The following is a 27,681-nucleotide window of genomic DNA, read 5'->3' on the forward strand; positions in this document are numbered from 1 at the left end:
GAAACCATCATAATCGACATATGCTGTAGCTTGGAGTCTTTGAGTATGGAATTTTGTTACGAGACAGAACATACTTGGTTGCTAATTGGATACATACATGTTAAAATAACTCCTCTATATTATTTTGTAACAAGCAATACCGTCAATAATGTCACTTTCACTATAGTTAAATCATCAATCCACTAACCAGTTTCTACTTTGTACCATACCTACCATGTATTTCTCTCCCTCTTTTCTCCCCTTCTTAATTGCAATCAATACTGATCACATGGTCATCCCGTTAGCGGCTTACCTATAGGGTAGAGCTACAAACTTTGCTGAAAAATAAAAAAAAGAAAATACTTAACTCTCCTAATTCTATGATATTTTGGAGTAGAACTTTCTTGTTCTTGCATATAGCACAAAAGCTAGAGTAGTCCCTAACATACAAAGACTACCCCAAATAATAAAGGAGCTCCTATAACAAGCCATTCCCAAGCAGCTACCATCTTCATTTCCTTCCTTGCGATAAATAAGAGCAGATGAGTAGCCAAAAAGAAACGACCCGATTGAGATATTAACAACCACCACATTGTGATTTATTGAGAAATTCTTGGTCCCGAATAGCTCTGTGGTTATGGACACTGCAATAGAAGTAATTGCTCCAGTGCACACTCCTATAATGGCGGTACTGATGATAAGGGAGACGTTAGCTGGGTTGAGAAGCAAGAAGAAAACTCCTGCTATTGGTGCCGCTAATGTCACTAGGAATGCAGGCCTTGAAATCATGTACTTGCTTCTGAAAAAGGGGAAAGGAGAAAATAATAAGTAATTAGCTTCCAAAAATTTATCTACTAAGCACATTATGTGTTTCATTCCACTCAAATTTGACAATATACTTTTCAAAATGAAATCTTAAAAAAAAAAAAAAAAACTGAAAATTAGGGACGGGACTACGAAGTTACCTTGAGAAGAAATAGTCCAGAAGAGAAGTCATGAGACGGCCAAAGAACCCAAATGAAGAAGATAAAGAAACCAGAGAAGAAGTCTTAGATGAGCCTCTTGACTCTGCTATCTGTCCCAAGGTGTTCAAGAACACAAGCCCAATTGTTGCACTGAAAATATACACTAGGAAATATAACCAGAAATCTATCCTTTTCACCATCAACTTCACTCCAATCTCCTCTCTAACACCAATCCCATGATGAACCTGAACTTCACCAACCTCATTATGAACCTGCACTGTACTATGTTCCTCTTCTTCTTCCTCTTTCACTACACCACTCTCTATGCTCTCAAGGCCTTTCTGATCTTCTATGCTGAAGTCATGCACTCTGTTCTCTCTGTCTAGGCTCCACCTTCTTGATAATTTTTCTCCGATTTTTTCCACAATTGGGATGACCAAGGGGATCAGTAGGAACAATACGGTACCTATCACACCCTGCAATGGCGATAAGTGGATAGACGACATTGATCCTAAACTGGTGATCACGGCATAGATTCCGGTGGCAATTGTTACCACAAACATTAATTTGAACCCCGCTGCCATATTTCTGGGCTCCCCTCTTCCCACATCAATGTCTCTCACAAATGGTGCCACTACAACAGAGACTAGTAAAGGCAGGAGAGAGTTTAGAAGAAGATAGGCCTTGGCTCTCTTATGAGGTGAAGAAGAAAAAGCAGCGCCAACGATATCTGTGTAGATTTTTGCACTCAATCCCTGGTAACTTGTTGTTAGTCCCACAGCAACCTGTTGGTGAAACGGAAAGTTTCGAATGCAAACAACATAGCAAACGGTGTTGATCCAACAGACACTATTTCCGGCCACCATGGTGAGCAAGAATATTTGCCAATATGCTGGAGATGAGATTTGGTTAGTTACGAATAGAAACTGGACACCGTAGCCAATCAACCCGAGAAGTGAGCCGATGATGAGGACTAGCCAGAGGGGAAGGTAAATAGCAGCAATGCCGGAAAACCAACCAAAGAGTTTCCCTGCGTCGGAGGCGAAGACGAGATTGTTGATTTGTAGTTGGGAGAGGAAGAGAGTGTTCTTGAGTTGGGATGAGTAAGCAGGGAAGGTGGTGTTCGTTCCGTTTATGGATTGAAGCCATATGATGCCCACAAGGCTTAACCATTGGAAAGCTTTTGATGAGGATGAAGACATGGCAAACTAGGAGTCAAGGTTAATTGGTTCGTTTGCATGCAATGGAAATTTATAAGGTTTAGGAGGAGAGGAGTCCTGTGTGAAAAGAGGACTGTTGTGTGAAATGAGTGCAAGGGTCTGAAATACTGGCAAAGCCGAATGATACAATCGCTACGCGATCATTTATGTATATGCATGCCATTAATTTATCCTATTCGAGTCAAAGAGACAAGTAGATAGTTGAATTGTTGACAAAAATCAATTGGTAGATGTTCTTTTTTTATTTTTATTTTTTCTCTTGGGTTATATATCATGTTCAATTACGAAAGTAATAATTCATCATTAGCTCTTGCATCATCATCATGTAATTCTTTTTTTTTTTATCATATCAATAACTAGTCTTTTTGTGAGTCGAACTCACAACCTCCTACTTACAAATGGGAGACTTATGCCACTAGACTAAATGGTATAATTCATCATGTAATTTTGAATGCATTTTCTTTTACCTTTTTTATTTTTCTTCAAAAACTTTCATGAAGAAATACAATGAGAAGTGTGAAATGAAATCTGAAAATAAAAATCAGCAATAGAAATATTGTGTTATTATTATTATTATTATTATTATTATTATTATTATTATTATTATTATTATTATTATTATTATTATTATTATTATTATTATTAAGTTTGGAGTGAGAAAAACAATATAATTTTTCTCAATAGTTTGCAGTGAGAGAACTAAAAGAATAATTCACCATTAAGCGCTTGCTATCTCACAAACATAGATACTAAAGAGTTGGTATGTTCTCAATAGCAGATTACAAATCGAGGTTTCATGGAACCCCAAATATATATTTGGTCGATTTAAAAATGCCCTAATCTCTTGATCTAGGGTTTAGCCGTTTAGGGGTGTTTACATGAACAAACATGTTCAGATTTCCTGCCTTTACACTATCTGAATTTGAATCTTTGGAGTTTAGAATGTAAATAAACATGTTCTCTGTTTCATTTTCCTACAGCACCTTACATGGCATGTGTCTGCCTTTACAATGTGACCACAAAGAACATTGGGTCCTAAAAATTCTCTCCCTACCATGTATGATACCTACCATGTATTTCTCTCCCTCTTTTTTCCATTTGTTAATTGCAATCAATACTGATCACATGCTCATCCCCATAACGGCTTAGCTATAGGTCTACAGCTACAAACTTTTCTAAAAAATTAAAAAAATATTCAGAATTATTCTATGATATTTTGGAGTAGAACATTCGAGTTCTTGCATATAGCACTAAAGCTAGAGTAGTCCCTAACGTACAAAGACTACCCCAGATAATGAAGGTGCTTCTGTAACAAGCCATTCCCAAGCAGCTACCATCTTCATTTCCTTCCTTGCGATAGACAAGAGCAGATGAGTAGCCAAAAAGAAACGACCCAATTGAGATATTCGCAACCACCACATTATGATTTACTGAGAAATTCTTGGTCCCGAATAGCTCTGTGGTTATGGACACTGCAATAGAAGTAATTGCTCCAGTGCACACTCCTATGATGGCGGAACTGATGATAAGGGAGACGTTAGATGGGTTGAGAAGCAAGAAGAAAGCTCCTGCTATTGGTGCCGCTAATGTCACTAGGAATGCAGGCCTTGAAATCATATACTTTCTTCGAAAAAGGGGAAAGGAGAAAATAACAAGTAATTAGCTTCAAAAATTTATCTAGTAAGCAAATTATGTGTTTCATTCCACTCAAATATGAGAATATACTTCTCAAAATGAACTCTAAAAATTACTGAAAATTAGGGAGGGCAGTACGTAGTTACCTTGAGAAGAAATAGTCCAGAAGTGAAGTCATAAGACGGCCAAAGAACCCGAATGAAGAAGATAAAGAAACCAGAGAAGAAGTCCTACATGAGCCTCTTGACTCTACTATCTGTCCGAAGGTGTTCAAGAACACAAGCCCAATTGTTGCACTGAAAATATATACTAGGAAATATAACCAGAAATCTATCCTTTTCACCATCAACCTCACTCCAATCTCCTCTCTAACACAAATCCCATGACGAATTTGTATTTCACCAACCTCATTATGAACATGCACTGTACTATGTTCCTCTTCTTCTCCCTCTTTCACTACACCACTCTCTATGCTCTCAAGGCCTTTCTGATCATCTGTGCAGAAATTGTGCACTGTGTTCTCTCTGTCTAGGCTCCTCCATCTTGATAATTTTTCTCCCATTTTTTCCCCAATTGGGACGACCAAGGGCATCAGTAGGAACAATGAGGTACCTATCACACCCTGCAATGGCGATAAGTGGATAGACGACATTGATCCTAAACTGGTGATCACAGCATAGATTCCTGTGGCAATTGTTACCACAAACATTAATTTGAACCCCGCTGCCATATTTCTGGGCTCCCCTCTTCCCACATCAATGTCTCTCACAAATGATGCCACTACAACACAGACTAGTAAAGGCAGGAGAGAGTTTAGAAGAAGATAGGCCTTGGCTCTCTTATGAGGTGAAGAAGAAAAAACAGCGCCAACGATATCTGTGTAGATTTTTGCACTCAATCCCTGGTAACTTGTTGTTAGTCCCACAGCAACCTGTTGGTGAAACGGAAAGTTTCGAATGCAAACAACATAGCAAACGGTGTTGATCCAACAAACACTATTTCCGGCCACCATGGTGAGCAAGAATATTTGCCAATATGCTGGAGATGATGAGATTCGGTTGGTTACGAATAGAAATTGGACACCGTAGCCAATCAACCCGAGAAGTGAGCCGATCATGAGGACTAGCCAGAGGGGAAGGTAAGTAGCAGCAATGCCGGAAAACCAACCAAAGAGTTTCCCTGCGTCGGAGGCGAAGACGAGATTGTTGATTTGTAGTTGTGAGAGGGAGAGAGTGTTCTTGAGTTGGGATGAGTAAGCAGGGAAGGTGGTGTTTGTTCCGTTTATGGATTGAAGCCATATGATGCCTACAAGGCTTAACCATTGGAAAGCTTTCGATGAGGATGAAGACATGGCAAACCAGGAGTCAATTAAGGTTGGTTCGTGAAGAAAACTAGACACACACTTGTGGAAGGTTTTCTGGTATACTACTTGAAGAAAAACATATTACAAGATTACGCTATATAGATATATTGAGTGAGGAAACAGACTTCCATCACCCCTTAAAACACTCAAAGAGGACTTTAACATTAATTTAAAGAACAAGCCTCCCATAACTATGTTAGCAACTATATCTTAACAAATCTATCAACAGTGGTAACGTGAGGTATGGTATTCACAGTAAAAGATAATGCTAGAGCCAGTAAAGTGATAAAACCATACTGCCAATACTCCTCCTCAATGCTACAGTCAGTAAAGTGATAAAACCATACTGCCAATACTCCCCCTCAAGCTGGATCAAGGGGATTCATTGATCCAAGCTTGCCCAAATTAATTTTTGTGAAACTGAGTAGTGGGAAGCGATTTGGTGAAAATATCAACCAACTGATCATGGCTTCGAGTGTAATGAGTATCCATGTTCTTGGATTGAACATGAGCTCAAATGTAGTGACAATCAGCCTCTATGTGCTTGGTTCTTTCATGAAAGACCGGACTAGAAGCAATGTGCATTGCAGCTTGATTGTCACAGAAAAGAGACATATATTGGTTGATTCCTAGGAAACCCCAAATCAAAGAGGAGACTTTTAACCAAATAAACTCACAAGCAGTGGAAGCCATAGCTCTGTATTCAGCTCTGCACTAGAGCGTGCAACAACAATTTGCTTCTTGCTTTTCCAACTAACTAAATTGCCACCAGCAAATGTGCAGAAGACAGTAGTGGATTTGCGTTCAAGAGAATTGCTTGCCCAATCAGCATCAGTGTATCCCATTATCCGAGTGTTTCCATTGTTTTTCATGAAAATGCCTCTACCAACAGAACCTTTGAGATAACGAAGGATTTTCTTTACAATGTGAAGATGAGCCAAAGTTGGAGTATGCATGAACTGGTTGACAATGCTTAAAGCATAAGCAATGTCAGATCGAGTGATTATGAGATAGATAAGCTTACCAACTTATCTTTGATAGGAACTTACATTAAAGAGTGGCTCACTAGCTCAACACATCAAGTTGCAGCTTGCTGTTAAGAGGAGTGCAAGCTGGTTTACAATCCCTTATATCTGCATCTTGGAGCAGATCAAGAACGTATTTTATATACCACGAAAATACTTAAGACTCCCCAAATGTTTAATAGCAAACCTACTTCGAAGAGATTGTTTGAGAGAATGAATCTTTTCAACGTTGTCACCAGTCACTATCAAATCATCAACATAGTTGAGCACAAGAAGTTTACTGGTTGAACCAATTCAAACGAACAATGAAGGACCTGCATTGCTTTTGTGAAAACTGACTTCTTCGAGTACTGAACTGAGTTGAGCATGTGGAGATTTTTTTAAGCCATAAATGACTTTGTGTAACTTGCGCACTATCAGGATCATGAGACTAAGAATGACCAGAAGGCAACTTCATATAGACCTCTTCTTCAAGATCACCATGTAAGAAAGCGTTTTTCACATCCATTTGGTAGAATGGCTATGCATGATTAACTGCAACTGATAACAAAACTCTAACTGTATTCATTTTAGCAACAGAAGCAAAGGTTTCCTTGTAGTCTACCCCATAAGTTTGAGTAAAACCATGAGCCACTAAACGATCTTTTATGTCTCTCTATAGTACCATCATAGTGAAACTTAGTCTTATAAACCCATCTACAACCTACAGCCTTCTTCCCTTTAGGAATTCGAACAACACTCCAAGTATTATTGTCATTGAGAGCTTGAAGTTCATCTGCCATAGCTTGCTTCCATTCATCGAGATGATTAGTTTACTCAAAACTTTGAGGTTCATGAGTATTATCAAGGGCACTCAAAAATCCAAAATGGGCAGAGGAAAGTTTCTTATAAGAGATGAAGTTTGTCATTGGATACCTTGAATTGTAGGTTACATAGTCATTGAGTTTTGAAGGAGGACCTTGTTCTTGTGGAGGATTTCTACGAAGAACAACTGCAGGTGGAGAGGTGGGCCCAACAACAGGTTGCATATCAATTTTTGGATCAGAAGTTATGGCTGGAACTTCTTGAATTGGAGTAGCAGGATTGATAGGCTGACTACAATCCTCATCAATAGGAAGATTAGGACTTGGAAAAAGATCAAATAAAAACTCCCCCTAACCAATATCACATGATTTTCTAGTGAAATAAGGGGTAACTTCATCAAATCTTACATCCCTGGAGACAATGATTTTCCTAGTAGCATAGTTGTAGTATTTATAACCCTTTTGAGTAGATGAATATCCTAGAAAAACACACTTATTAGCTTTATGATCAAGTTTATCACATTGATGAGCTTGAATATGAACAAAGCATGTGCAACTAAAGACTTTCAAGTCAGACAGATTAATCTTTCTACCTTTCAACACTTCAAGAGGAGATTTGAAACTGAGCACTCTACTAGGTAGCCTGTTGATGAGATATGTAGCAGTGAGAACACCTTCAGACTCAAGAACATTCATTTGAAACATAAGAGCTCTGATTTTTTCAAGAAAGTCTCGGTCAACAATCCCATTCTGTTGAGGGGTACCAACACAACTGGTTTGATGCACAATGCCTTGTGTGCTCAAGTACTGTGACATACTATTGGACATATACTCAGAACCATTATCGGATCTTAAAACATGAATGTATGATGAGAATTAAGTGATGACAATTTTTTGAAAATCCTTAAAAACATCCACAACTTCACTTTTGAGTTTCAAAAGATACGATTAAGTAATCCTCATAAAATCATCTACAAATGTTACAAAATACTTAAATCCATCATAGGACTCAAGAACTGGACCCCAAATGTTTGATTGAATGCTTTCAAAATGATTACTAGCTCTAGAAAGACAAGAAGTAAAAGGCAGTCTAGTAGATTTTGACAGATGACAGATATCACATTGATTGTCTGCTTTGCACATATTTGGAAACAAAAAGGACAACATTTTCTCTGAAGGATGAGCCAACCGTTGGTGCCATAGATGATGATCTTGCACTGAACTTGAACTGACTTGAAAAACCTTGGAAGCAAAGCAATTCTTGGACAGATAATAAAGACCATTAAAAAAGAAACCTTCACCAATCATCTTCTTAATGATAAGATCCTGAAATATGACATTATAAGGAGAGAAGATGACAAGACATTTCAAAGTGTTTGTGATTCTTCCAACATATAGGAGTTGAAAAGTGGAGGAAGGAACATAAAGAGCAATTGACTCAATAAGTCTAGAAAGTAATTTTGTTTTTCCTTTTCCCAAAACTGAGGCACCGTTGCCATTTGCCACGAGCACTTTAGAAGGGAATAGACATTTTTTTTCAAAATCATGCAAATTTGTAAGTTCATTTGTCACGTGATCTATAGCTTCTGAGTCTATAATCCAATAGTCATCCATAGCACAAAAATTGAGAGCAGTAGAGAAGGATTTTAGAGTACTTGAAGCTTCTTCATGTGGAACACAATCAGTTCTGCAAGAAAGCCAGCAAATTTTCCAAGAAGTGCAGTGTGACTTTTACTCTCAAACATGGCTATTTCTTCACCTCCACTATGCATCTGCTTCTTGCTGAGATAGGCATCAAATTCATTGATTAAAGCAGTAGGATTGGAGGTGAAGTTCAGCATACCCTCAAAAGAAGCAGCTGCAAGGTTTGCTATTAGTGGAGTATTCCAACTCTTTTGAGAACCCTTGCCCTCCTTTGAAGACTTTGGCTTTTGTTCAGGATAGAGAACCCAACATCTATCCTTAACATGTCCAACACCCTCACAATATCTGCATTTCAAGTCGAGCATCTTGTGCCATTGTACACTCTAACTTCAACTTGCCTGTGATTAGAAACATAAGCTCTAGTTTCAGATACACTTGTCTTGGTCTCCATATTCATCACCTTTTTTTGAACCTCTTCCCTTTAAATGGTAGCACAAACATTGTTGAAAGATGAAAGCTCAGTATTCATGAGAATGTGACTTCTTAAATCTTCATAGTCTGGGCTTAAGCTTGCAAGAAGTTGAAAAATCTTGTCCTCCTCAGCTCTCTTTAACAAAACAGTAGCCTCTGTGTTATGAGGTATATTCCACATGCTTGTAAGGCTACCAAGATGTTGCACAAAAGGCTTACCCTCTTGTTGTAGATCAGCAATATCTCACTTGAGTTGAAAAACTTGAGCAGCATTATCTGATTTCTATACATCTCTTTAACATGTTTCCAAATATGCATAGAAGATTCAGAAAAACTAAAAATCTCTGCTATTCTGCTCTCCACAGAGTTGAGTAACCAAGACATAACAAGTTGATCCTTGCACAGCTAAGAATTATAGGTAGAGGAGTTAGCTTTAGGATTCTGTATAACTCCATTGACATAACCAAGCTTGGACCTTCCTCCAAGAACAAGTGTAACAGCTCTAGCCCAAGAAAGATAGTTGAATTCATTCAAAAAAAAACAAAGCTAAGACGTTGGTTTGGATTAAACTTAACATTAAAAGGAGTTGAGGTTACAAGAGAACTCTCAACTTTAGAAACAGATTTCTCTACCATAATAAGCTGACAAAAATCAAGATGTAATACACCAAAAATTTGTTATCAATTTCTTAGAATTAATAAAGTGTTCGTTAGTAGGATTTCGTGGTTCAAGCGTGGAGCGAAATTGTTTCGGATGAATAATTACTCGAAACGTTGTATTTTTGAGGGGTCAAAGGATTGACTTTTCATTCGTTGAGCTTTTCTGAAAACTTTCTTCACGAAAGTTATAGAACGCGTTGATACGAGTTCGTGGAGATGCGGAACATGAAAATCGGAGTTCGTATGAGGAAATTATGGCCATCAAAAAAAGTTTCTAATTTTGGATAAATAGAAAAATTTGGGAAAAAAAATCAAAAAACTCTAGCTTTCCAAAAAAAGGAAATCGGGATCCGAGTTTTCTCTCTCTACCGCCCTCCGACCCGATTTCTTCTTCTGGCCATATCTTTGTCGTCCAGCCACTATTGGCTGCACCACTGATCTCATTGGAACCGTCTCTTCATCCTCTTGAAGTCTATGGTGGTGGTTCACAGTGAATCGCCGCCTGGACAACGCATCAAGTGCGGTGCCGCATTTAGGTCTGCCGTGAGTTCTCCCTCCTCCCGACCACCTCTGGCCGCACCACCGGTCATTTATGGAAGCCCAGGAGACACTGATCATCCTCTCCAAGTGGCTGGCTTGAACCAATTCGCAGCGAGGAGGAAGAATCGATCAAAAAATCCAAATTCGGGTTTTCTCCAATTTCTTGAGTTTCAAGGTAAATTCCGGCGAATCCTTTCATTTCTGGACTTCAGTGTAGTTGTGAAAGTTGTTGCACATGTTTTTGTGAAGATTTTGGCATAGGTATCATGACCCAATTCGGGGGTTGCAGGCGACGCGTGGAGCCCACGCACAGCCACTGTCGGCGGCGCATGGCGGCTCGTCTGGCCAGTTTTTAGGGTTCTGTTTTCAGAGTTGCCTCCTACGCGTTGATACAGGCACGTGGATATATTATGTGTTCATATTGTAATAATTGTTTTATCTTCATGTGATCACCTGAACCAAGTTATATGCAAGGATTATTATTTCTTGTATTGTTTGATCTTCATGTAATCACCTGAACTAAATTATATGCAGGGATTACTATATTATTTTGAATTGTTTGACTTTATTATTCCGGTCTACTATTGTGGTTCGAGTTTACTCATACGAGCTGTCAAAAGCTTACCGGATTTGTTATTGCAACCCGGTGAATTATTCTATGGTGTAGGGGTTGATCCTCCTGCATGTTAGAATAATCATGGCTGACGTAGGGGTCTTGCTGTTGCAACTATAGGTGTTCGAAAGCTAATTTTGTTGCTTTGACTTTTTCAGACTTTCGTTTGTAGCAAGGTCTGAAGGAGCTTTTACTTATTATTTTGTTAACTTAATTTGTAAACTTATGTAATGTAATATATGATTCTAAAGAATGAGTCTGTATTGACATTGTGAGTTCGGAACTTAGTTGTACACTTGTTTTAAAAAGAAAATTTTTCCTGGTATTTAGGGTCGATGTTCGAATCATCACACCCGGCGGGTTTGTGTTTGTTTATTTGGTTTATTATTTGTGTTTGAAAATCGGGCCGTGACACAAGAAAAAGTAAAAAGAGTCGAACCTTGAATTCCTGCTCTGATACCATAAAGAAAACTAGACACACACTTGTGGAAAAACACATCACAAGATTACACCATATGACATTGAGTGAGGAAACAGACTTCCATCACCCCTTAAGACACTCAAAGAGGAATTTAACCTTAATTTAAGGAACAAGCCTCCCGTAACTATGTTAACAACTCTTATCTGAACAAAATCTATCAATTGAGGTAAGGTGAGGTCTGGTATTAGTAAAAGATAACGTTAAAGTCAGTAAAGTAATACAACCGTACTGCCAATATTGCATGCAATGGAAAGTTTTTTTATATTATAAGGTTTAGGAGGAGAGGAGTCGTGTGAAAAGAGGAGGAGATGACTGTTGTGTGAAATGAGGGTTGGCAAAGCCGAATGATACGACGACTACACGATCATTTTGTATATGCCATTAATTGATCCATTCCAGACAAAATGACAGGCCCTGTCACTTTTTAGGATAGTTGTTGACAAAAATCAATTGTTCTTTTTTTTACGTTTTTCTCTTGCGAAGGTATTTATATGATTATATATAATGTACAATTAGAAAAGTAATAATTCATCATTAGCTCTTGCATCATAGTTTTATTCTTCTATAATTCACCATATAATTTTGAATGCATTTTCTTTTAATGATTTTATTTTTCTTCAAAAACTTCCATAAAAAAATACAATGAGAAGTGTGAAATGAAATCTGAAAAAATGGAAATGAGCAATAGAAATATTGTGTTTTTATTATATTATTAAGTTTGTAGTGAGAAAAACAATATAATTTTTCTTATTAGTTTGAAGTGAGAAAAGAACCCTCGCTATAGTTGGTGTGTTCTCAATGGCAGGTTACAAAACGAGGTTTCTTGGAACACTATATATATATATATATATATATATATATATATATATTGTCGATCCAAAAATGCCCTAATCTTTTGGGCTAGGGATTAGCTGTTTTGGGGTGTTTACAAGAACCAACATGTACAAATTTTCTGCCTCTACGCTATCTGAATTTGAATCTTTGGAGTTAGAATGTAAATAAACATGTCATCTGTTTCATTTTCCTATAGTACCTTACATCAGTGGCGGACACACGTTGGGACGAGTGGGGGCAGCTGCCCCCGGTGGATTTTTTTCATTTGCGCAGCAGCTTCATATATATATGTTATCTTCATTGGTTTGCCCCCAGAAATTATGCTGCCCTGCCCCCAGAGGAAGTGTAATCTGCTGCCTCACAACGATTAAACTAAAGACAGTTACACGTGTAAATGTGTTCAAGCATTTGCCTTTTATAATCTTACACGGGAAAGTTAGCTGCTTTTTCTGCATTACCAAGTTCAAATTGAACAAAGCATTAGATTAATACCCACAACTCCACAAGGCACGCCTTTTCCAACAACAAATGAAAAAGAAACTTCATCAAGGACTAGGCTAGCTAGCTAGCTTAGAGTACGTGCTAGCCTGATACCTATGGAAACTTACACGAGCAATCTCATGACTAGTTTGAACTAGAATAGGTGCCCGCACGCTGCTGCGGGTTTTGGAATAGAATCTGACAGTTTAAGGATGCAGAATATAGCTGAGAAGTAAGTTTTATAACAGAAGATATAGATCATGTTTTAGTAACATCACCACTAATGTAGATATTGTGGTAACGTTCAAAAGATAGTTACATTTGCTGTTCAAACAACTTGCAAAAAATAGGTACAGTAATAGGCTAACTTAATTACAATTATTGCTTGATGTATTTGTCAAAAACAGATGATGATATCTGTTAGCATATGTGTTGCCAAAAGGTTGTTAGCCTCATAGTTAACAGCTGTGGAGGTTGTCCAAAAAGTTACTTCCTCCAGTTCTTTGTACATAAAAAGTGTCATCACACTTTAGTTTGTTTCTCTTTGTTGAGGGTCTCCATGGATGATGATGCTGGTTTAATGCTGCCTTCCATGTCCTGATGTCAAATAAGTTGTGTTTTCTGTTGTTTTCCCATGTTACTTCTGTGTCACTGCAAATCATTTGATCACAAAGCTGAAAATGCACAACAAAGCAAAACAAAATTGCAAGATTTATTCAGAAATCAAACTAATCCAAATTTAATTGACTACACTTAATTAAAGGTCTGTACTTACTTTCGCGAGTACTAAATATTTTGGATCTAGAAATTGAGTCTGTAGTGGATGACATTTGCATATTGTTGTACCATCTAGAAACATTCAATTATGAAAATTGTATGTTTCATTGTGACAAATTCAGAAAGGGGAAGTGGAGAGCTCAATAAGGAGATTGTAAATTCTTATAGCAGAAAAAAGGATCAGCAGTTAATATATATGTGTCGTAGTTGTTATTTTAATGTTCAAAATCAATTTCATTTTATCAGTTAGATTAACTTTACGTACAGAAGTTGCAGTTGACACAAAATCGATATAAAAGGAGTGCATTGCAGAATAAAAACAGGAAGATTTGCACTTGAAATCCTCCAAGCAAAAAAGAGTTTAGTGGCAAAGAAGAGGAATATAAAAGCAGTTGTGAGAAGATTCATGTAGCAAAAAGGCTAAATGACAATGAGATAGATTTGTTTAATAGCATTGAATCAGGCCAAAAACCTAAAGCACAAACTATACAAAAATCAGATCCCACCTATCAACAGCATAATCAAATAAGATTCAAGTAAAAAACATAAACCAACAATTCCATTAGTAACAGAGAGGAAAAAACAATTGCCAATACATTAATTCCAGTAGTGAGGATAGGACCTAGAAGAGTATAAGCAAGGAGGGCCATTGATATTTTTGCTTTTTCTGCATGATCCCATAGTACTACCCAGTTATGCAAGTAATTAAGGTAAGAGTTTTGGTTTACAGCTAAAAGCCACACATGAACTCTAGAGCTAAACTAACTTTGCAGTAGTTACCTGGCCTTTTGAAACTTTAGAACGACACCTAAAAATGGTAAATTTTTGCATTTCAATTACCTGGGTTTGACTTGACTTTCCAACAATGCTTCTACTCTTATTCACTTTCATTGTTAAGTTTCTATAAGCTTGTAACTACATCGATCATTTTCATTATTCTATGCTCTTTTGAAACCTTAAACTCAGAAAAATAGAACGACACTTAATGGAATGAAATTTAGATGGTACACTTATTTCAAGGTTTAAGGCATACTATAAACATATCAAAAGTGTATAAAGATTAGCTTTCTTCAAGTGTTCTTATCTTTTTAATCACTGTTTTGTTCCTATTTTGGTAGGCCTAGGATTTAGTATGCTTCTCTATCTGTCTCTACGCTATTGAATTTATCTGGAGCTGGTGAAATTGATTCTGTCTGATCCATTTCTTTTAATGATAGATTCTAATATTATCCGAAACAGAAGAGGTTATGATCATGAAAATGAAACCAAAATATGTGAGGTTTACCTGTGGGGTTTTTTTTTTCTGTGTTGGTACCAAACAGCTCTCTCCTGCTTTTTTCAGGGAATTTTTTTTTCTCAGGCAGTGAATGAGCTGGTGTTGATGTGGTTGGTTGATGCTCCATTTGTTGTGGACCATGAATACTTGAAACCTAAGCTCAAATCTAAGTGCCTATCATCAAAGAAAAGAAAATCAAAATCAAATACCAATATGCTTTGCCAGCACTCAAATACCAAACTTGATGCCAACCCATAATATATACTGCTGAGAATTCCAAACCTTAGCAGCAAAAACATAAACTTGATTGCAGAAAGTGAGACAAACATAGTAATAGCAAAAGCCAACATCAAAATAAAGCTAAAGACCCAACATTTACATAAAAATGTGGGAAAAAATGAAAAGGGTTATTAAGACTAATAATCCTAAACCAAATAATCCAATTCTTCTATATCTAATTTGATCTAGTAGATTAAGAAATGAATTTGGAGCAAGAAATCATTTTCGTGCTAGGTATAGTAATCTAGTATCTGTGCGTACTTTAGAGTTTGTCTCAAAGCAGAAACAGGGTCATGGTGATGACTACCCTATAATGGAAACAAAAATTCCTCTCTTTCTATAGTCCTATCTTGAAATGTCTCTGTTAAAGTGTTTATAAGGGCACCCTCAGAACCATATTATCTTGACTGTGTCAAAGTGCATGTAGCCCATCTGCATTGTACAAATCAATTATTTCAGAAATTTGCAGGTAATATTGAAAATCACATAGATCCGAGTTTTCATCAATTTAATCAACGACTTACCAACACATGAAAATTACAAAGATCAATTATATGAATTATAGAGAGAATCCACAAATCCAACCAAATCAAAAAATCAGACCTCCTAATTGTGCACAAATGTCAGAGCTTCAATCACCAAATGCAACCCTACAAATCCCAAATAGCCAAACAAACCAAATCAGAAAACCAGCCCAACAGTAGATAAAAAATGTCACAAATTGAAAACAAACATAAACCTTAAAAAGCAAAAATCCGATACCACAGAAATAACAACAAAGCAAAAAACATGAACCATAATCAAATCCTCAGATACACACTAACACATGCATGAAACAATTTGCTGCCTTCCACTTTGTTGAAGGCCAAACATTCCCACAGAAACCACCTCAAACATAGGCCAAATGCAAACCCACCTTCACATGCACGACCGAAAATTACATGCATCCAAACCCAAAACAAATCAACCAAATAGAAAATTTACCTTAAACTCAAAATCTCAAAGACACTTGAGTGCTCAACTGAACCCTTTGATTTAATCAAAAAGTGAGAGAAAAGGGAGCAGAATGTATTTGAGAGAGTCGAGATTCAAGAGAGCAGAAAAGGGAGGGAGAGAGAGAGAGAGAGGAACGCAAGAGAAACGAAAGCAGGTCGGGCACAGACTAAAGAGTCCTTTTATACCTAGGGCTGAAACGAAGGGCAAAACAGTCATTTCACATTATCGGCTCGGCTCAAGCCGGCACTGTTACTAAACCGATGAACAGTTAACTGAGAATTAGAAGATTATAAATTACTTTGAAATATCTTTTACTATTCTCAAAAAAAAAAAAAATCTCTTACATTGTTTGGTTTTTATACAAGAAGATTGGATTGCTTGTATCCGGTGTTTTTTTTTTAATGCACGCTGATTTTGTATTTTTTTTTGTTAGGAAAAATAGCGAGTGTATTTTACAGTAAATAGATGGAAATAAATTATGTATCAAAAAATATATTACTTTAAAGTCATTTTATTTGTTAGGAAGTTAAAATATGTATTCATTGAAAATATTATCAATATCAAAAGATTGAAAAATTATGCTTCATTCATTGTAGTATTTTATATTTATTTGTTCAACCTTGTTTTTTTGCCCCCACTCACAAAAATTTCTGCGTCCACCACTGCCTTACATGGCATGTGTCTGCCTTTACAATGTGACCACAAATAACATCGGGTCCTAAAAATATAAGTTCATACAATTCCCAAGTTGGGACATTCGAGGCATAACTACACTCTACAAACTTTTGAAATTTTATTGAATGTCTGTCAAGCTCCAAGTTTTTTCTTGTTGGAAACAACTTTTTTCTTGTTGGAAACAACCGTCATGTAATGATAATCAATTGTCTTCCCATACAGAAAACTAAGAATCTTGCCTACAGGGTTGTTTTTGCTGTGAAGGCACCTCTTTAGTTAGATTTTAGAACATCAAAATATGATGCAGGCCTCTTCTTGGACTTCACACAGAGTTCCTGAAAAACATGAGAAGAATGCTTTAGAATGAACATTTCTCTTCTTCCACCGATGGTTTGCAGAATGCCTAAGCATTCCGAGCTGTATTACAGTATTCTTCTTCTTTTTTTTTTTTTCTTTTTGGATTACAAGAATTGTTCTACATGAAAGAACAATTTTTCTAATCCAAAAAAAAAAAAAACAAATATGTAATGAAGTGTCCTTTCCTTCTTGTACAAAGCAGAGTTCTTTCATCCACACAAAAGCTCAAACCAATTTCATACCTCTATTGCAGAAGCCAAACGCAAAATTGAAGCTTCCCCCCAGGGACGGCCAATTAGTTGCAGACCAATTGGAAGTCCTTGTTTATCATAGCCAACCTGAAGATTGAAGAAGTACCAAAATAGAGAAAATCAGCCTGGCAAAGCAGAGACCTAATAAAAAGGTCAATAACAACAATGAGACATTCATGCTTTGTTACTAACCAGAATACTTGCTATATAAACTTGTAAAGGCATGAGAATAACAACACAACAAATTCAAGTATGTGTGCATATCATAAGGGACTAATGTCTAAAACAAAAAAAAAAACAAAAAAACACCAAAGACAGATAAACCAATTATTCCTGCCTTCATGTATGTTTTCTGTAAACGTTTCACAAAGTCAAATAACTCTCACAAAGAGAATGGCTTTTCAATATCCCTGTGATTAATTTATTGCACCTTGGAAGATTTTCTCATACAGACGAGTAAGATAAACAAGATATTTGTTCATTTAGCAAGGAAGGGGAAGCCACATGTGCTCAACATATGTACACCGAGACTGACATCAAAGTATCTACGTACCATAACCAAATTACAACTATCCATATTAAAACCAAAGAAAGAAAATAAAAGATACTCACAGGTACAGAAATGGCAGGAAGTCCAAGAAGATTTGCAGCAATGATAAACTGCATAAGAAAAGCTGACACAGAGGAAGCCATGTATAAATTGAAGTTCAAAAGATTTAAAAAATTGTATCTTATCTTTTTATCTTCTTTGTATTCCTAGTGTCATACTGTTAGTGTGTCATCTAAACTGAAAAGGAGCATAAAAAACTCAAATAGAATCAATTTATATGTTTGAAAACCATATTAAAATGTATCTATTTTCATAGGCATCATGTCATTTGCTATGGGATTTTTTTAATTTTTTTGAAAGCGCTATGGAATTTTTTTACATAAGAAATAAAAGAATGAAAATCTATTCTGTCAAGATGCAAATCAGATTGAACTGCACACCCGTAACCTGCATGTCTGTCTCCCCATCTTTAAGAGCACTAGGTGGAATTTTGGGTGCTGTCATGCTGTTGTACATAAAAATAAATAAATAGATAATAAAAAATTGGAAAAGAAAATAGGGTATCTCATTTCAGTCACAATATTGAAAGAAAAAAATAATAATAAAATGCATGATAGACACAGAAACTATGTACGATCATTGACTTCTGAAATCTATATTCAGAAGAACATAATTTTAGCAACTTAGGACCCAGTTTGTACAGTTTTCAAGAAAATATCTCCAGAACCTAAGTCATAGAACAAATTAATTGTAGAGACAAAAACTAAGTATGATCATTGATTCCAACATCTGTCTTCAGATGAAAACAATTTTAATAACTTAGAACCACTTTGGTACAGTTTCCCAGAAAATATATTCAGAACACAAATAGGGAAAACAAAATATCTGTTCTCAATACTTTTGATTTTCTTACATAAAACGAAACTCAATATGTTGATGTATCCAAATTCAAAAGAAAAAAAAATTATAATTTTTTGCAGTGTATTCTGTCTGTAATTGAAAAACTACTTTTATGTGAAGAAAGACCATAGACACCCATAAAATTATATTAACGTATGTAATAAATAGATAACAGCTCCAACTCATCCACGAGCCTTTATGCAAACAAGAAAAGATATTTTAGGAATTTAGAATATACACAGACTGTCATAGTTTTATACTAGAGTGCATATCCTTGAATATAAGATAATATCAAAAATGACTAATCAAGTATCAAATGTCATTACCAAATTACTACCAAAATCATTTGGAATAAATTTGTAACTGAATGCAATAAATCATGTCATTGATCCGTTATTGAGTTGGTTGTAGATCAGTAACCAATCCTTTCACACATACCCAGTTGTGGGAGTCACTATCACGTCAACCTTCTTGAAGATTTCCATATGATGGTACATAATCCTTCTCCTGAGACAAATTTAACAGAAGTTAAGAGCACAGACATGGTAAATTTTAAGCTTACAGATTCCCCTAGGAATCTCACCTTTTTGCTGAGCAGCCATTCAATGACTTATTTTATAACCTAACTTCATAATATACTGCAAACATAGAAGGTACTTATTTTATAAACTAACTTCATAATATACTGCAAACGTTCATGGATTTTAGTTAAGAAAAAGACTGAAATTCACAATGTGCATGCTAAGAGGCTAAGAGCACATCTTGCTGGAAGTAAGCCAGGTCAACTCCATAAGCAACACAATTCATTACTACTTTACATTTTCCAAGAAAACCAAAAGAGGTTTTGAATAAGAAAGGTTTGTCGGAGAACATAAAAAACTGCCATCTTTTTGTAGTCTTGTTTCCTTGATCAAATGAAATGAAACTCTTGTTTCTCATCAAAATAAATAAATAAAAAACATCATACCAAAATAACATGGCAAACCTTTCCTATTTGAAACCTCTGTTGTTTCTCATCTTCTACAGAAGAGATACTTGTAAATTCAATTTCACTATGAGAAAATGTCATTGAAGTAATGATCTTTCACTTATACATGCCTGGTTAAAGGATCAGACACAAATTCAAGAGAAATGAACCATCAATGATCTCTTTTAGCCTTAATCACAATTTATATCCCAAATTGCAGGTTACAAGGAATTCCAAGCAAACCACAGTATAACAGGCAATGGACACTTTAGATGGCAATCTTCCAAAAACTATTACTCTCATATATTTGGGATAACTGGGGATAGAAAACTTTTAAGTTACATGTTTTTAATGACCTTACATGTTTCCCATTTGGTGGTTTTTTTTTTTTGTGTGTGTGTGTGTGTTTTTTTTTGGGGGGGGGGGGGGGGGGGGGGTGGGTGTGTGTGTGTGTGACACACAGAGAGAGAGAGCATATAATATTTGGTTGCCTTAATACGTCTTCAGTTAATATTGAATGCTTGTATAACTCCTTAGATAACGCAACAAAAATGAACTTAAATTTCATGTGTTATAACTTATAATCTTATAACTCACGAACAAGCTTTCAGACTTCCATGAGCAGGTATTCAAAACTTTTAATCCATATAACTTGTTTCCTGGTATGAACTTTGGCTCACCTAAAACACTGGGCAGTAACATAGTCTGACGCAGAAAATGATCGGAACAAGGCCATACTAGTCCGTGTATCATATGTCAACTTCACACCATTTCTACACACAAAAAAGGAAGAAAAATATAAAGGTTAAGAAAGAAAGAGGAGAGGCATTATTTCAGAATGATAAATCTCACAATCCGGACTTAGTGAACTGACACTATGCATAAGTCAAAGATACATACCCATCCTCACAATCTGGACTTAGTGAACTGACACATTCAGATCCAATTGAAACAAGATGAGCAGTACGCATTTCATGGAGCTCAGGTATAACAATTTCTACAATCTATGTAATAGGAAAAAGCAGTGTCTCAGTTTAATCACAATTAAATTAAAATGAAAGCCATTGTCCAATTTAGAAACAAAAATGAATAGAAAATATCAAGTACAATTATGATGACTTACTTCGCAACCATGATTTTTTGATAGAAGATTAAGAACATCCTCACACTTATCAGAGATATCAGTTGACTGCACGTCATTAAACCACTGCAAGGGAATGTTCGTAGATCTATAAGATGTTGTGCATTTATCTCAAGATATCAAATTCACCAAAAGAAAAGGGTAACTACCTCTGTATATTTCCCCAGTCGCAAGGATCCCAGAACATTCAAACTTTCATATAATGACAAATCTGGCACAGAAGGTGGGGACTACAGAAATAGTGTAAGATAATGTAATTAAAGAGAAGAGTACAGTTTATGAAGGAAATAAAGCTGATCAAGATGGTGTAGGAACTGAGACATTAAGAGGCTTCACGCTTGCAAATAGATGTGTAAAACGAGTGGTAAAAATTGAATCCAACAAGACGAATCCCACATAGATAGATCACATGTTCAAACAATATAACACAATCAACAGAGTACTCAATCATAACTAGAATCAAATATAAATTGATTCTTGCCATTACATTTTTAAAATCTGATATAGTAAAATATATATACAAAAGTGCCTTAATCTATTTTATGCAGCAAGTCACTTTCTTCAGTAAATAGTTTTTTACAGTTTGGCCATGAATATGGTATTTGTCCAAGTCAGTTGAAAAGAAAAATAAAATGAAAAGAATGATAAGGAGCTATTTCGGTAATATTGTTTAAGCATGTATTAACTAATAGGTTTTCAAAAGTTACCGGTTTCAAACAAATTCTATCTGCAAGAGAGGCGCCCAAAATAGCGGAGTACCTGATAAATTATTGAGTTAGTCAGAACACAAGTAAAGTTCAAGGTGACTGTTGTCAATGCACCAAAGATTAGGCTAACAGTAATTGGGGCTTTAAGAAGTGTGCAACGTGTTGATTTTCAAGACCTCATAACGAATAAAGTTGTGTTCTTTCCCAGATTAAACTAGGAAAAACAAGGGCATGAGAGAATCAAAACAATGACAAAAGGACCTGAACCAAGCATTGCAAGGAGAGTCCGTCTAAATAGGCCCAAAGAGGAACCGAGGGTTCTTTTTTGTTAAAAAAAAAAAATGGTGTATCTGATTTTGTTAACACTTCAGCCAACAACTCTTGAATTTTAAAGACTCCATGGCAATTTTCTGCAGGCTGGTTTCTGTAAGATTATGTATGTAGCTTTTGGTTTCTCTTTTTAGAAATGGAGGGAACACTTGAATGTAGAATGTATGTGTGAGAAAAGAAGAACAGATTTGAGGAAGGAGGGAGACAAGAGGGAAGGAGGAAGGGAGGGACGAAGCATACATTAATCAAAAACTGGAAATAGATAATACTCGTTTTTGGTTTTCGTTGTCTGTTTCCTTCCTCCCTCTCCATCCTTTTACCCCCATTTCCCCCACCTTTCTTCCCTATAGTCTCTCCATCTCCTAAGCTAAAGAGTGAAACTAAGTACTGACCATAAATGTTACCAAACCGGTTTCCCACTTGGTTAATATAAATCAGAACCATGTCATTCACATTTTCAGCGAAAGGAGGGGGGAAGGGGACAGGAGAAGATTACATAAAATAAAAACTGTAAAGAGAAAACTACTTGAAATTGTTTTTGTTTATTAGATTTTGTCTTCTGTTTTCTTCCTCCCTCCCTCCTCCCTCCATCATTTTTCCAACATTTCTCCGACCTTTCTTCCCTATGTTCTCTCCATCAACTATAAACTGACAGCATAAATGTTGCCAAACTGGACCGCACTTGGTTAACCCTTTCAGTGAAATTTCAAACTTGTATTTGTGCGTCAGCTCATCTTCAAATGTCATCCACACTTAGATAGCTACTTCTAAATTTTTTCCTAAAATAACCACTTCATCTTTGGCATCTAAACCATCATACATAATCAATGTAACTTACCCCCATTCTCATGCCTGTCTGCTCCAATTATGGACGAAAAGTAAAAACAAATCTGATAAGTTTATCATACAGCATGAGAAGGCTGGAACCAAAGACCAGCCAGTGCAATGGAGAACCTGTTCAGAAGGATGAATTACTTACACTAGAATAACATCCTCCACTGTAGAAGCAATTGGTCCAATAATTTCCACAGTGCCAGAATCACATAATGCCCTGTGAAGGGAAAGAACTCAATCAATTTGGCATGACACTTATCTCAATATAACATGAAGTCTGATGCCTTGGTCATTGCCAATTTGGCTACAAATATCATAATAGTATTTAGTTATCAAATTCATTCCATTGGATAAAACTTTTGAACACACTACAGAGAAAAGGGCCCTTATGCAGTTTGATAGGTTTTTTTTGTTTTTTTTTTTTTTTGGTACCACAGAGAAAAGGGTCCTTATGCAGTTTGATAGTTTTTTTTTTTTTTTTTTTTTTTTTAAGGTGATATTTTTTGGGTGATATATTTCTTTTGAGAGCAATATGCTAGGTCCTAGTAAGGATAGGATTCCTCTTAGTAGCTCCATTCAATATAGTACTCCTTGGTTCATGCTTTATGCTTTGACAATTAGCTTATAATATAAAGTAAGTAAGAATTCTTTGAAAATTAAACTGGTAGAAGGACAATAGAGGCTAAGGACAAAATGCAGCATGTAGTGCAGAAGTAATCTTTGACCTTGAACTTAACGAGAAAGAACTCACCCTCCTATATCAGTCCGTCCATATGTTGTCTTGAAACCCACTACGCCACAAAGCGAAGAAGGAATACGGATTGAACCTGCCCTTTTACATTGATTTAAGCATGAAAAATTAGAAGAGAATAAAATAAGAAATCATAATAAGCCTTCCATATGTCTTTAGTACAACCTCCACCGTCCGTTCCAAGGGCAGCAGAGCATAGTCCAGATGCTACAATTGCTGCAGGGCCAGAGGAAGACCCTCCTGTATACCTGTCTGGTGCATGGGGATTTCTTGTTGTTCTAATTAAACAAATTGAGAATAACAAATCAGTAATATAATATTCAAGTAACAAGTTCAACATAATTGTGAAACAAAAGAAAACATAAAGAAGGCAAAGGATGACAAAGGCTTTTAAAAATACAGAACTTATCAGTTCAAAGTTCAAAAGTAAGTACACAGGACAAAGGCTTCGTAAAAAAATAAGAGGATGATCATACTGGAAAGAATGACTGAATTAAGTATAAAGAGGGAAAATCAGATTGATATTCCAGATGGACAGTGGAGATACACAAGTAGAGAGAGAGAGAGAGAGAGGAAGATGGAAATAGCTTATCGGAAACATTCATACAGTAATAAGAATAAAATAACTCATGTATTTATTATATTTATCATTACTTTGAACCCTGAGGATCCAAATGAATTACATTTGAAATCCTGTATCTTGAGAAATCATAGCTGACATATAATTGAGAGACCAAAACAGATATATTCAGATCTCTTAAACTGAGTTGCAACACCATATGTTCTGCATTTTTCAAAGGACCCAAGTATAAAGAAAATGGTATAGAAAATCAGTTATAAATGCATCATAAAGATTGATAGAGTTGACAATAATATATATTTTCTTCTTGATCAATGTGCTAACATAAGGCCCTAAATGAAATGTATCCAAACGAGCATAACCAGATCTTCTTGATACATGTGGTTATCCATTGTGTAGAGGCTTTTAATCATTTGCATGATGGATAAATTAAGTTCAATGAAGTTATGAAGAGGTACATTATAAGCATAAGCATATATAAGGTCACCATCCACCATAGAGTTGCAGGTGAATGGGCATGGTTATAAGAAAATCTGAGGTTCTCAGGACATACAAGTTTTCCATATGAAACATCACCCCACATTAAAATCCATCAGCGGTTGCTAAGAAAAAATGCTTACCCATAATTTGGATTATTTCCAGTTGTACCCATGCCCATCTCATGCATATTTGCTTTCCCAATAAAAATCACACCACAACTACGCAACTTTGAAACGCAAACTGCATCCCTCCTGACAGTGCGAACCTCATGCACCCATGTTGTTCCACCTATCATGATAGACATAAGTAAGATCCTATACCTAACATATGTTATAAAGATATTGGTGATGTTTCAGTAACTTCTTGGTTTACCCTTGGACAGATGAGGACAGCAGTCTATATCATCCTTGATTGCCACGAAAATCCCATCCAAGATAGATATCGGATTGCCTACACCATCAAAACCAACGAGAATCTCAGCAGAATAGCAGACTATTAGAATTTACTCTGCTACAATCAACATACTCATAGCTGCCAACTTCTACCTTAAATAATTAGAAAGTTTAGTCGGAAGTTTGAAATTAATGGGATGCTTCCAAAAATACCTTCCTCAAACCGCTTTGTTGAAGCTGCAGCTTGGTTCCTCAATTCTTTAGCGTCAAAAGATAGCAACAAAGGTTGAGGAGGTTTCTTATTGCTGAATTCTTCTAAAGCTGAAATAATGTGCTCTGCAACCTAAGAATGTTGTGCAGTAGTTCAATCAAAAATAGAAAACAACCACATAGAAGAAAATGCAGGTTATAAATTAACAGAATCATAAGAAATTACCATAGATGGGGTTGCAATCTTGGAGCGATAAGCATAAGCATAATCGCGAATCTTCCAGTACCGGAAAGATAGACTTGCTTCCCCACTCAAACAGGTAGCAGGATCATAGTTTGGAAGACATTTCAAGGCCACTCCAACTCTGTCCTCTGGTTTTCCATCCTCATCCATAACAACAACCCCGGTTTCTGGTTCTGATTTCACATCACATTCACTCAGTCAATATGAATAAAAAACAAATTCCCTTTCAGACGAAAAAAAAAAATAGCAGAAATAAATATAAAAAAAAACCTTGAGGAGGAAATTCAGGTTTGAACATGGGTCCTTCTGGAATCACAGTGTTCCTCAATAACTGCACAACAATACACACAGTCCTTTCAGTTGTTCCAATCACACAAAAGGAAAGGAAAATAAAAAGGGGAAAGTGCAGAAAGAAAGAAACAAACAGACCTGAGTCAACTTATTCTGCTTCTTCAACACTGAGATGATCAAAGAACCAATAATGGGGACCTCAACAATCCATACAAACAACTTAAGAAAGAAACCCGTCAAATGCGGAGCTACAAACCAAAACCCAAATCAGTTACTATCAAGTATCAACGCTCATAGCAGTATTAGTGAAGAAGAAGAGTAAACTGACCCTTGATTTCTTCCTGCTGGTATTTGACGGCGGATAGGTCGATGTTCTCGGCGGGAACCATGACACGCTTCTTGGCCATTTTCACCCGCAACCCAAAAGGCTCAAAACTGTTCTGATCAACTTTCTGTATCGGGAGCTAAATAGTCTTCAGAGATGGTGAAGGTTGTTGAGAGCAGATGATTGTGGGTTTCATAAATGCTGCCGTCCGAGACGATGGCCATGTCTCTCGAATATGACGTTGTTTCCCTCTTACCCATTATTCAAGGCTTTTTTTTTTTTTTCCTTTTTTTATGATAAAAACAATATCGTTCTAGAAAATTGTGAAATCTTAGCAGTATTATTATTCTCTATTTTATTCCCATCTGGCATTCATATTTCTAAGCATTTATCCTAGCATGCTGTGGAAATTTTATTCTGATCATGTAAGCTGTTGCTAGAATAGATGTATAATTCTTACACTTATTTGTGATTCTTTTAGCCTATTTGACCTTAGAAGGTTCCTTTGGTTTCTGTGTTCTGTTCATGTATCGGTCGGTTCAATGTTTCTCAGTCTAAGAATTCCTTGTAGCTCCCACCAAGAGGAGAAAAAGTCACATGGAACGAGTCCCTGATCCATATGAAAGAGGGAAAAGAGGCACACTACTGACCTTGAAACCAATTTTGGTTTTTGTTATTAGCAATGGAGGAATTTGGATGTTGAAAAACATTGTAGATTCGATTACCTCCCATGTTAGGACAACTAACTAGCAGTAACAAGATGCCAACTCTAATGGGGGGGGACCAGGGTCCGCCCATGGATAAGGAAACTAAGACAATTACCATGGGCCTTACTCTTGAGTCTTGAGAATGCCTCACATAATCCTTCTTATGAAATGTTTATGTCTGATTTCAAAGTAGAGGTCTGCTATATGGGCCCAATAATAAAACTTTAAGACCTTTTAGTCAAAAACTTCCGCCCGATAAAATATTGAGGTCCTTTTTTGTCTAAATCAACTTTATTTACTTAAACTTGACGCTTTAGGACTTTGTTGGACATTTTTTGTAGGTAAAAAATTGTAAATAAGTTTAAATTTTTTTCCTTTTTCTCTGTTAAAATTGAGCCTTTTTTATACTCTACAATTCATTCATTCTCATATCTTGGAATTTTTTCCCTTTTAAAGAAGAAAATTCATTCAATTAAAATTTAAAAAAAGATGTTTGAAAAATGAAATATCTGTCTTGGTGTAAAAAATAAATAAATAAATTGCCTTAGGCTTCATATTCTATTAGGACAGCCCTGAATGGGACTAGCCAGAAGTTAGAACTCTTGTATCATTTGGTTATAGTTCTATATGTGTAATTTTTTGTTGTGAGGGAGCCAGCTTTTAAACATATTTTTTTCTTGCATTAGGAAAGATGATCATGGTGTTGGAACTTGGAAAATTTGGGTAGGCTCCCCCAAGAATATTCCCTACCTCATTCGAGCACCTGGTGTTGGGAATACTAGAAATGCAAAAGGTCTTGCTCAACAAATTGCAAGTGGTGGTGCGCCTGAAACTAATAGAGGGTAATTTTCAGTACTCCTGTTTTGGCATCCTTGTTTCTGTGTTAGGAAAGAGACATATTGGTGACCAAATCCAGAGGGTTCTTCTCATCACTGGAGAAGAAATGAAA

The 27,681-nt window shown here is 36.2% G+C and overlaps 3 protein-coding genes and 1 long non-coding RNA gene across 7 annotated transcripts; all 4 read right to left on the reverse strand.

The window, feature by feature from the left end:
• Positions 1–215: 215 nt before the first annotated feature.
• Positions 216–2,212, reverse strand: LOC112171138 (protein NUCLEAR FUSION DEFECTIVE 4). The gene is made up of 2 exons (XM_024308365.2): positions 945–2,212; positions 216–778 (listed from the first exon to the last, which is right to left on the reverse strand). Exons 1-2 carry the CDS (start codon positions 2,144–2,146, stop codon positions 358–360), a joined length of 1,623 nt encoding a protein of 540 aa, XP_024164133.1. The 5' UTR covers positions 2,147–2,212; the 3' UTR covers positions 216–357.
• An 869-nt stretch (positions 2,213–3,081) lies between these two features.
• LOC112171139 (protein NUCLEAR FUSION DEFECTIVE 4) lies at positions 3,082–5,161 on the reverse strand. Its single transcript, XM_024308366.2, has 2 exons — positions 3,946–5,161; positions 3,082–3,788 (listed from the first exon to the last, which is right to left on the reverse strand). Exons 1-2 carry the CDS (start codon positions 5,148–5,150, stop codon positions 3,371–3,373), a joined length of 1,623 nt encoding a protein of 540 aa, XP_024164134.1. The 5' UTR covers positions 5,151–5,161; the 3' UTR covers positions 3,082–3,370.
• A 7,773-nt stretch (positions 5,162–12,934) lies between these two features.
• Positions 12,935–16,193, reverse strand: LOC112172566. Of its 3 annotated transcripts, none has more exons than XR_002925311.2 (5): positions 16,029–16,193; positions 15,648–15,694; positions 15,306–15,476; positions 14,775–14,939; positions 12,935–13,386 (listed from the first exon to the last, which is right to left on the reverse strand). It is a non-coding gene; the product is annotated as an uncharacterized LOC112172566 (long non-coding RNA). The 3 variants fall into 3 exon arrangements; XR_005801204.1 differs by having other exon boundaries at positions 15,569–15,694; XR_005801203.1 differs by lacking the exon at positions 15,306–15,476.
• Positions 16,194–16,608: 415 nt separating this feature from the next.
• LOC112172565 (fatty acid amide hydrolase) lies at positions 16,609–26,292 on the reverse strand. 2 transcript variants are annotated; one of them, XM_024309956.2, is made up of 20 exons: positions 26,029–26,290; positions 25,839–25,948; positions 25,680–25,740; positions 25,392–25,582; positions 25,169–25,298; positions 24,936–25,013; positions 24,704–24,851; positions 23,669–23,781; positions 23,504–23,579; positions 22,898–22,969; positions 21,589–21,640; positions 21,031–21,111; positions 20,864–20,947; positions 20,641–20,744; positions 20,421–20,513; positions 19,212–19,280; positions 18,314–18,378; positions 17,936–17,997; positions 17,315–17,410; positions 16,609–17,050 (listed from the first exon to the last, which is right to left on the reverse strand). In XM_024309956.2, the coding sequence occupies exons 1-20, from the start codon at positions 26,105–26,107 to the stop codon at positions 16,988–16,990; spliced, it is 1,827 nt and encodes a 608-aa protein (XP_024165724.1). In that variant the 5' UTR covers positions 26,108–26,290; the 3' UTR covers positions 16,609–16,987. The 2 variants fall into 2 exon arrangements, 1 of the variants encoding a protein (XP_024165724.1); XR_005801884.1 differs by lacking the exon at positions 18,314–18,378 and having other exon boundaries at positions 16,998–17,050; positions 26,029–26,292.
• Positions 26,293–27,681: the final 1,389 nt, after the last annotated feature.

The sequence above is a fragment of the Rosa chinensis genome, chromosome 6 (assembly GCF_002994745.2).
Source record: "Rosa chinensis cultivar Old Blush chromosome 6, RchiOBHm-V2, whole genome shotgun sequence".
Lineage (NCBI taxonomy): Eukaryota > Viridiplantae > Streptophyta > Magnoliopsida > Rosales > Rosaceae > Rosa > Rosa chinensis.

What these genes read in the sequence shown, in the direction of transcription:
- LOC112171138 (XM_024308365.2), bottom strand. Translation starts at nt 2,146, where the DNA reads ATGTCTTCATCCTCATCAAAAGCTTTCCAATGGTTAAGCCTTGTGGGC. An exon ending in CTGGACTATTTCTTCTCAAG is followed by an intron (nt 779 to 944) that starts GTAACTTCGTAG and finishes CCCCTTTTTCAG; the next exon opens with AAGCAAGTACATGATTTCAA.
- LOC112171139 (XM_024308366.2), bottom strand. Translation starts at nt 5,150, where the DNA reads ATGTCTTCATCCTCATCGAAAGCTTTCCAATGGTTAAGCCTTGTAGGC. An exon ending in CTGGACTATTTCTTCTCAAG is followed by an intron (nt 3,789 to 3,945) that starts GTAACTACGTAC and finishes CCTTTTTCGAAG; the next exon opens with AAAGTATATGATTTCAAGGC.
- LOC112172565 (XM_024309956.2), bottom strand. Translation starts at nt 26,107, where the DNA reads ATGGCCAAGAAGCGTGTCATGGTTCCCGCCGAGAACATCGACCTATCC. An exon ending in GGACGGACTGATATAGGAGG is followed by an intron (nt 22,970 to 23,503) that starts GTGAGTTCTTTC and finishes TTCCCTTCACAG; the next exon opens with GGCATTATGTGATTCTGGCA. An exon ending in ATAGAATTTGTTTGAAACCG is followed by an intron (nt 21,112 to 21,588) that starts GTAACTTTTGAA and finishes CTATTTCTGTAG; the next exon opens with TCCCCACCTTCTGTGCCAGA.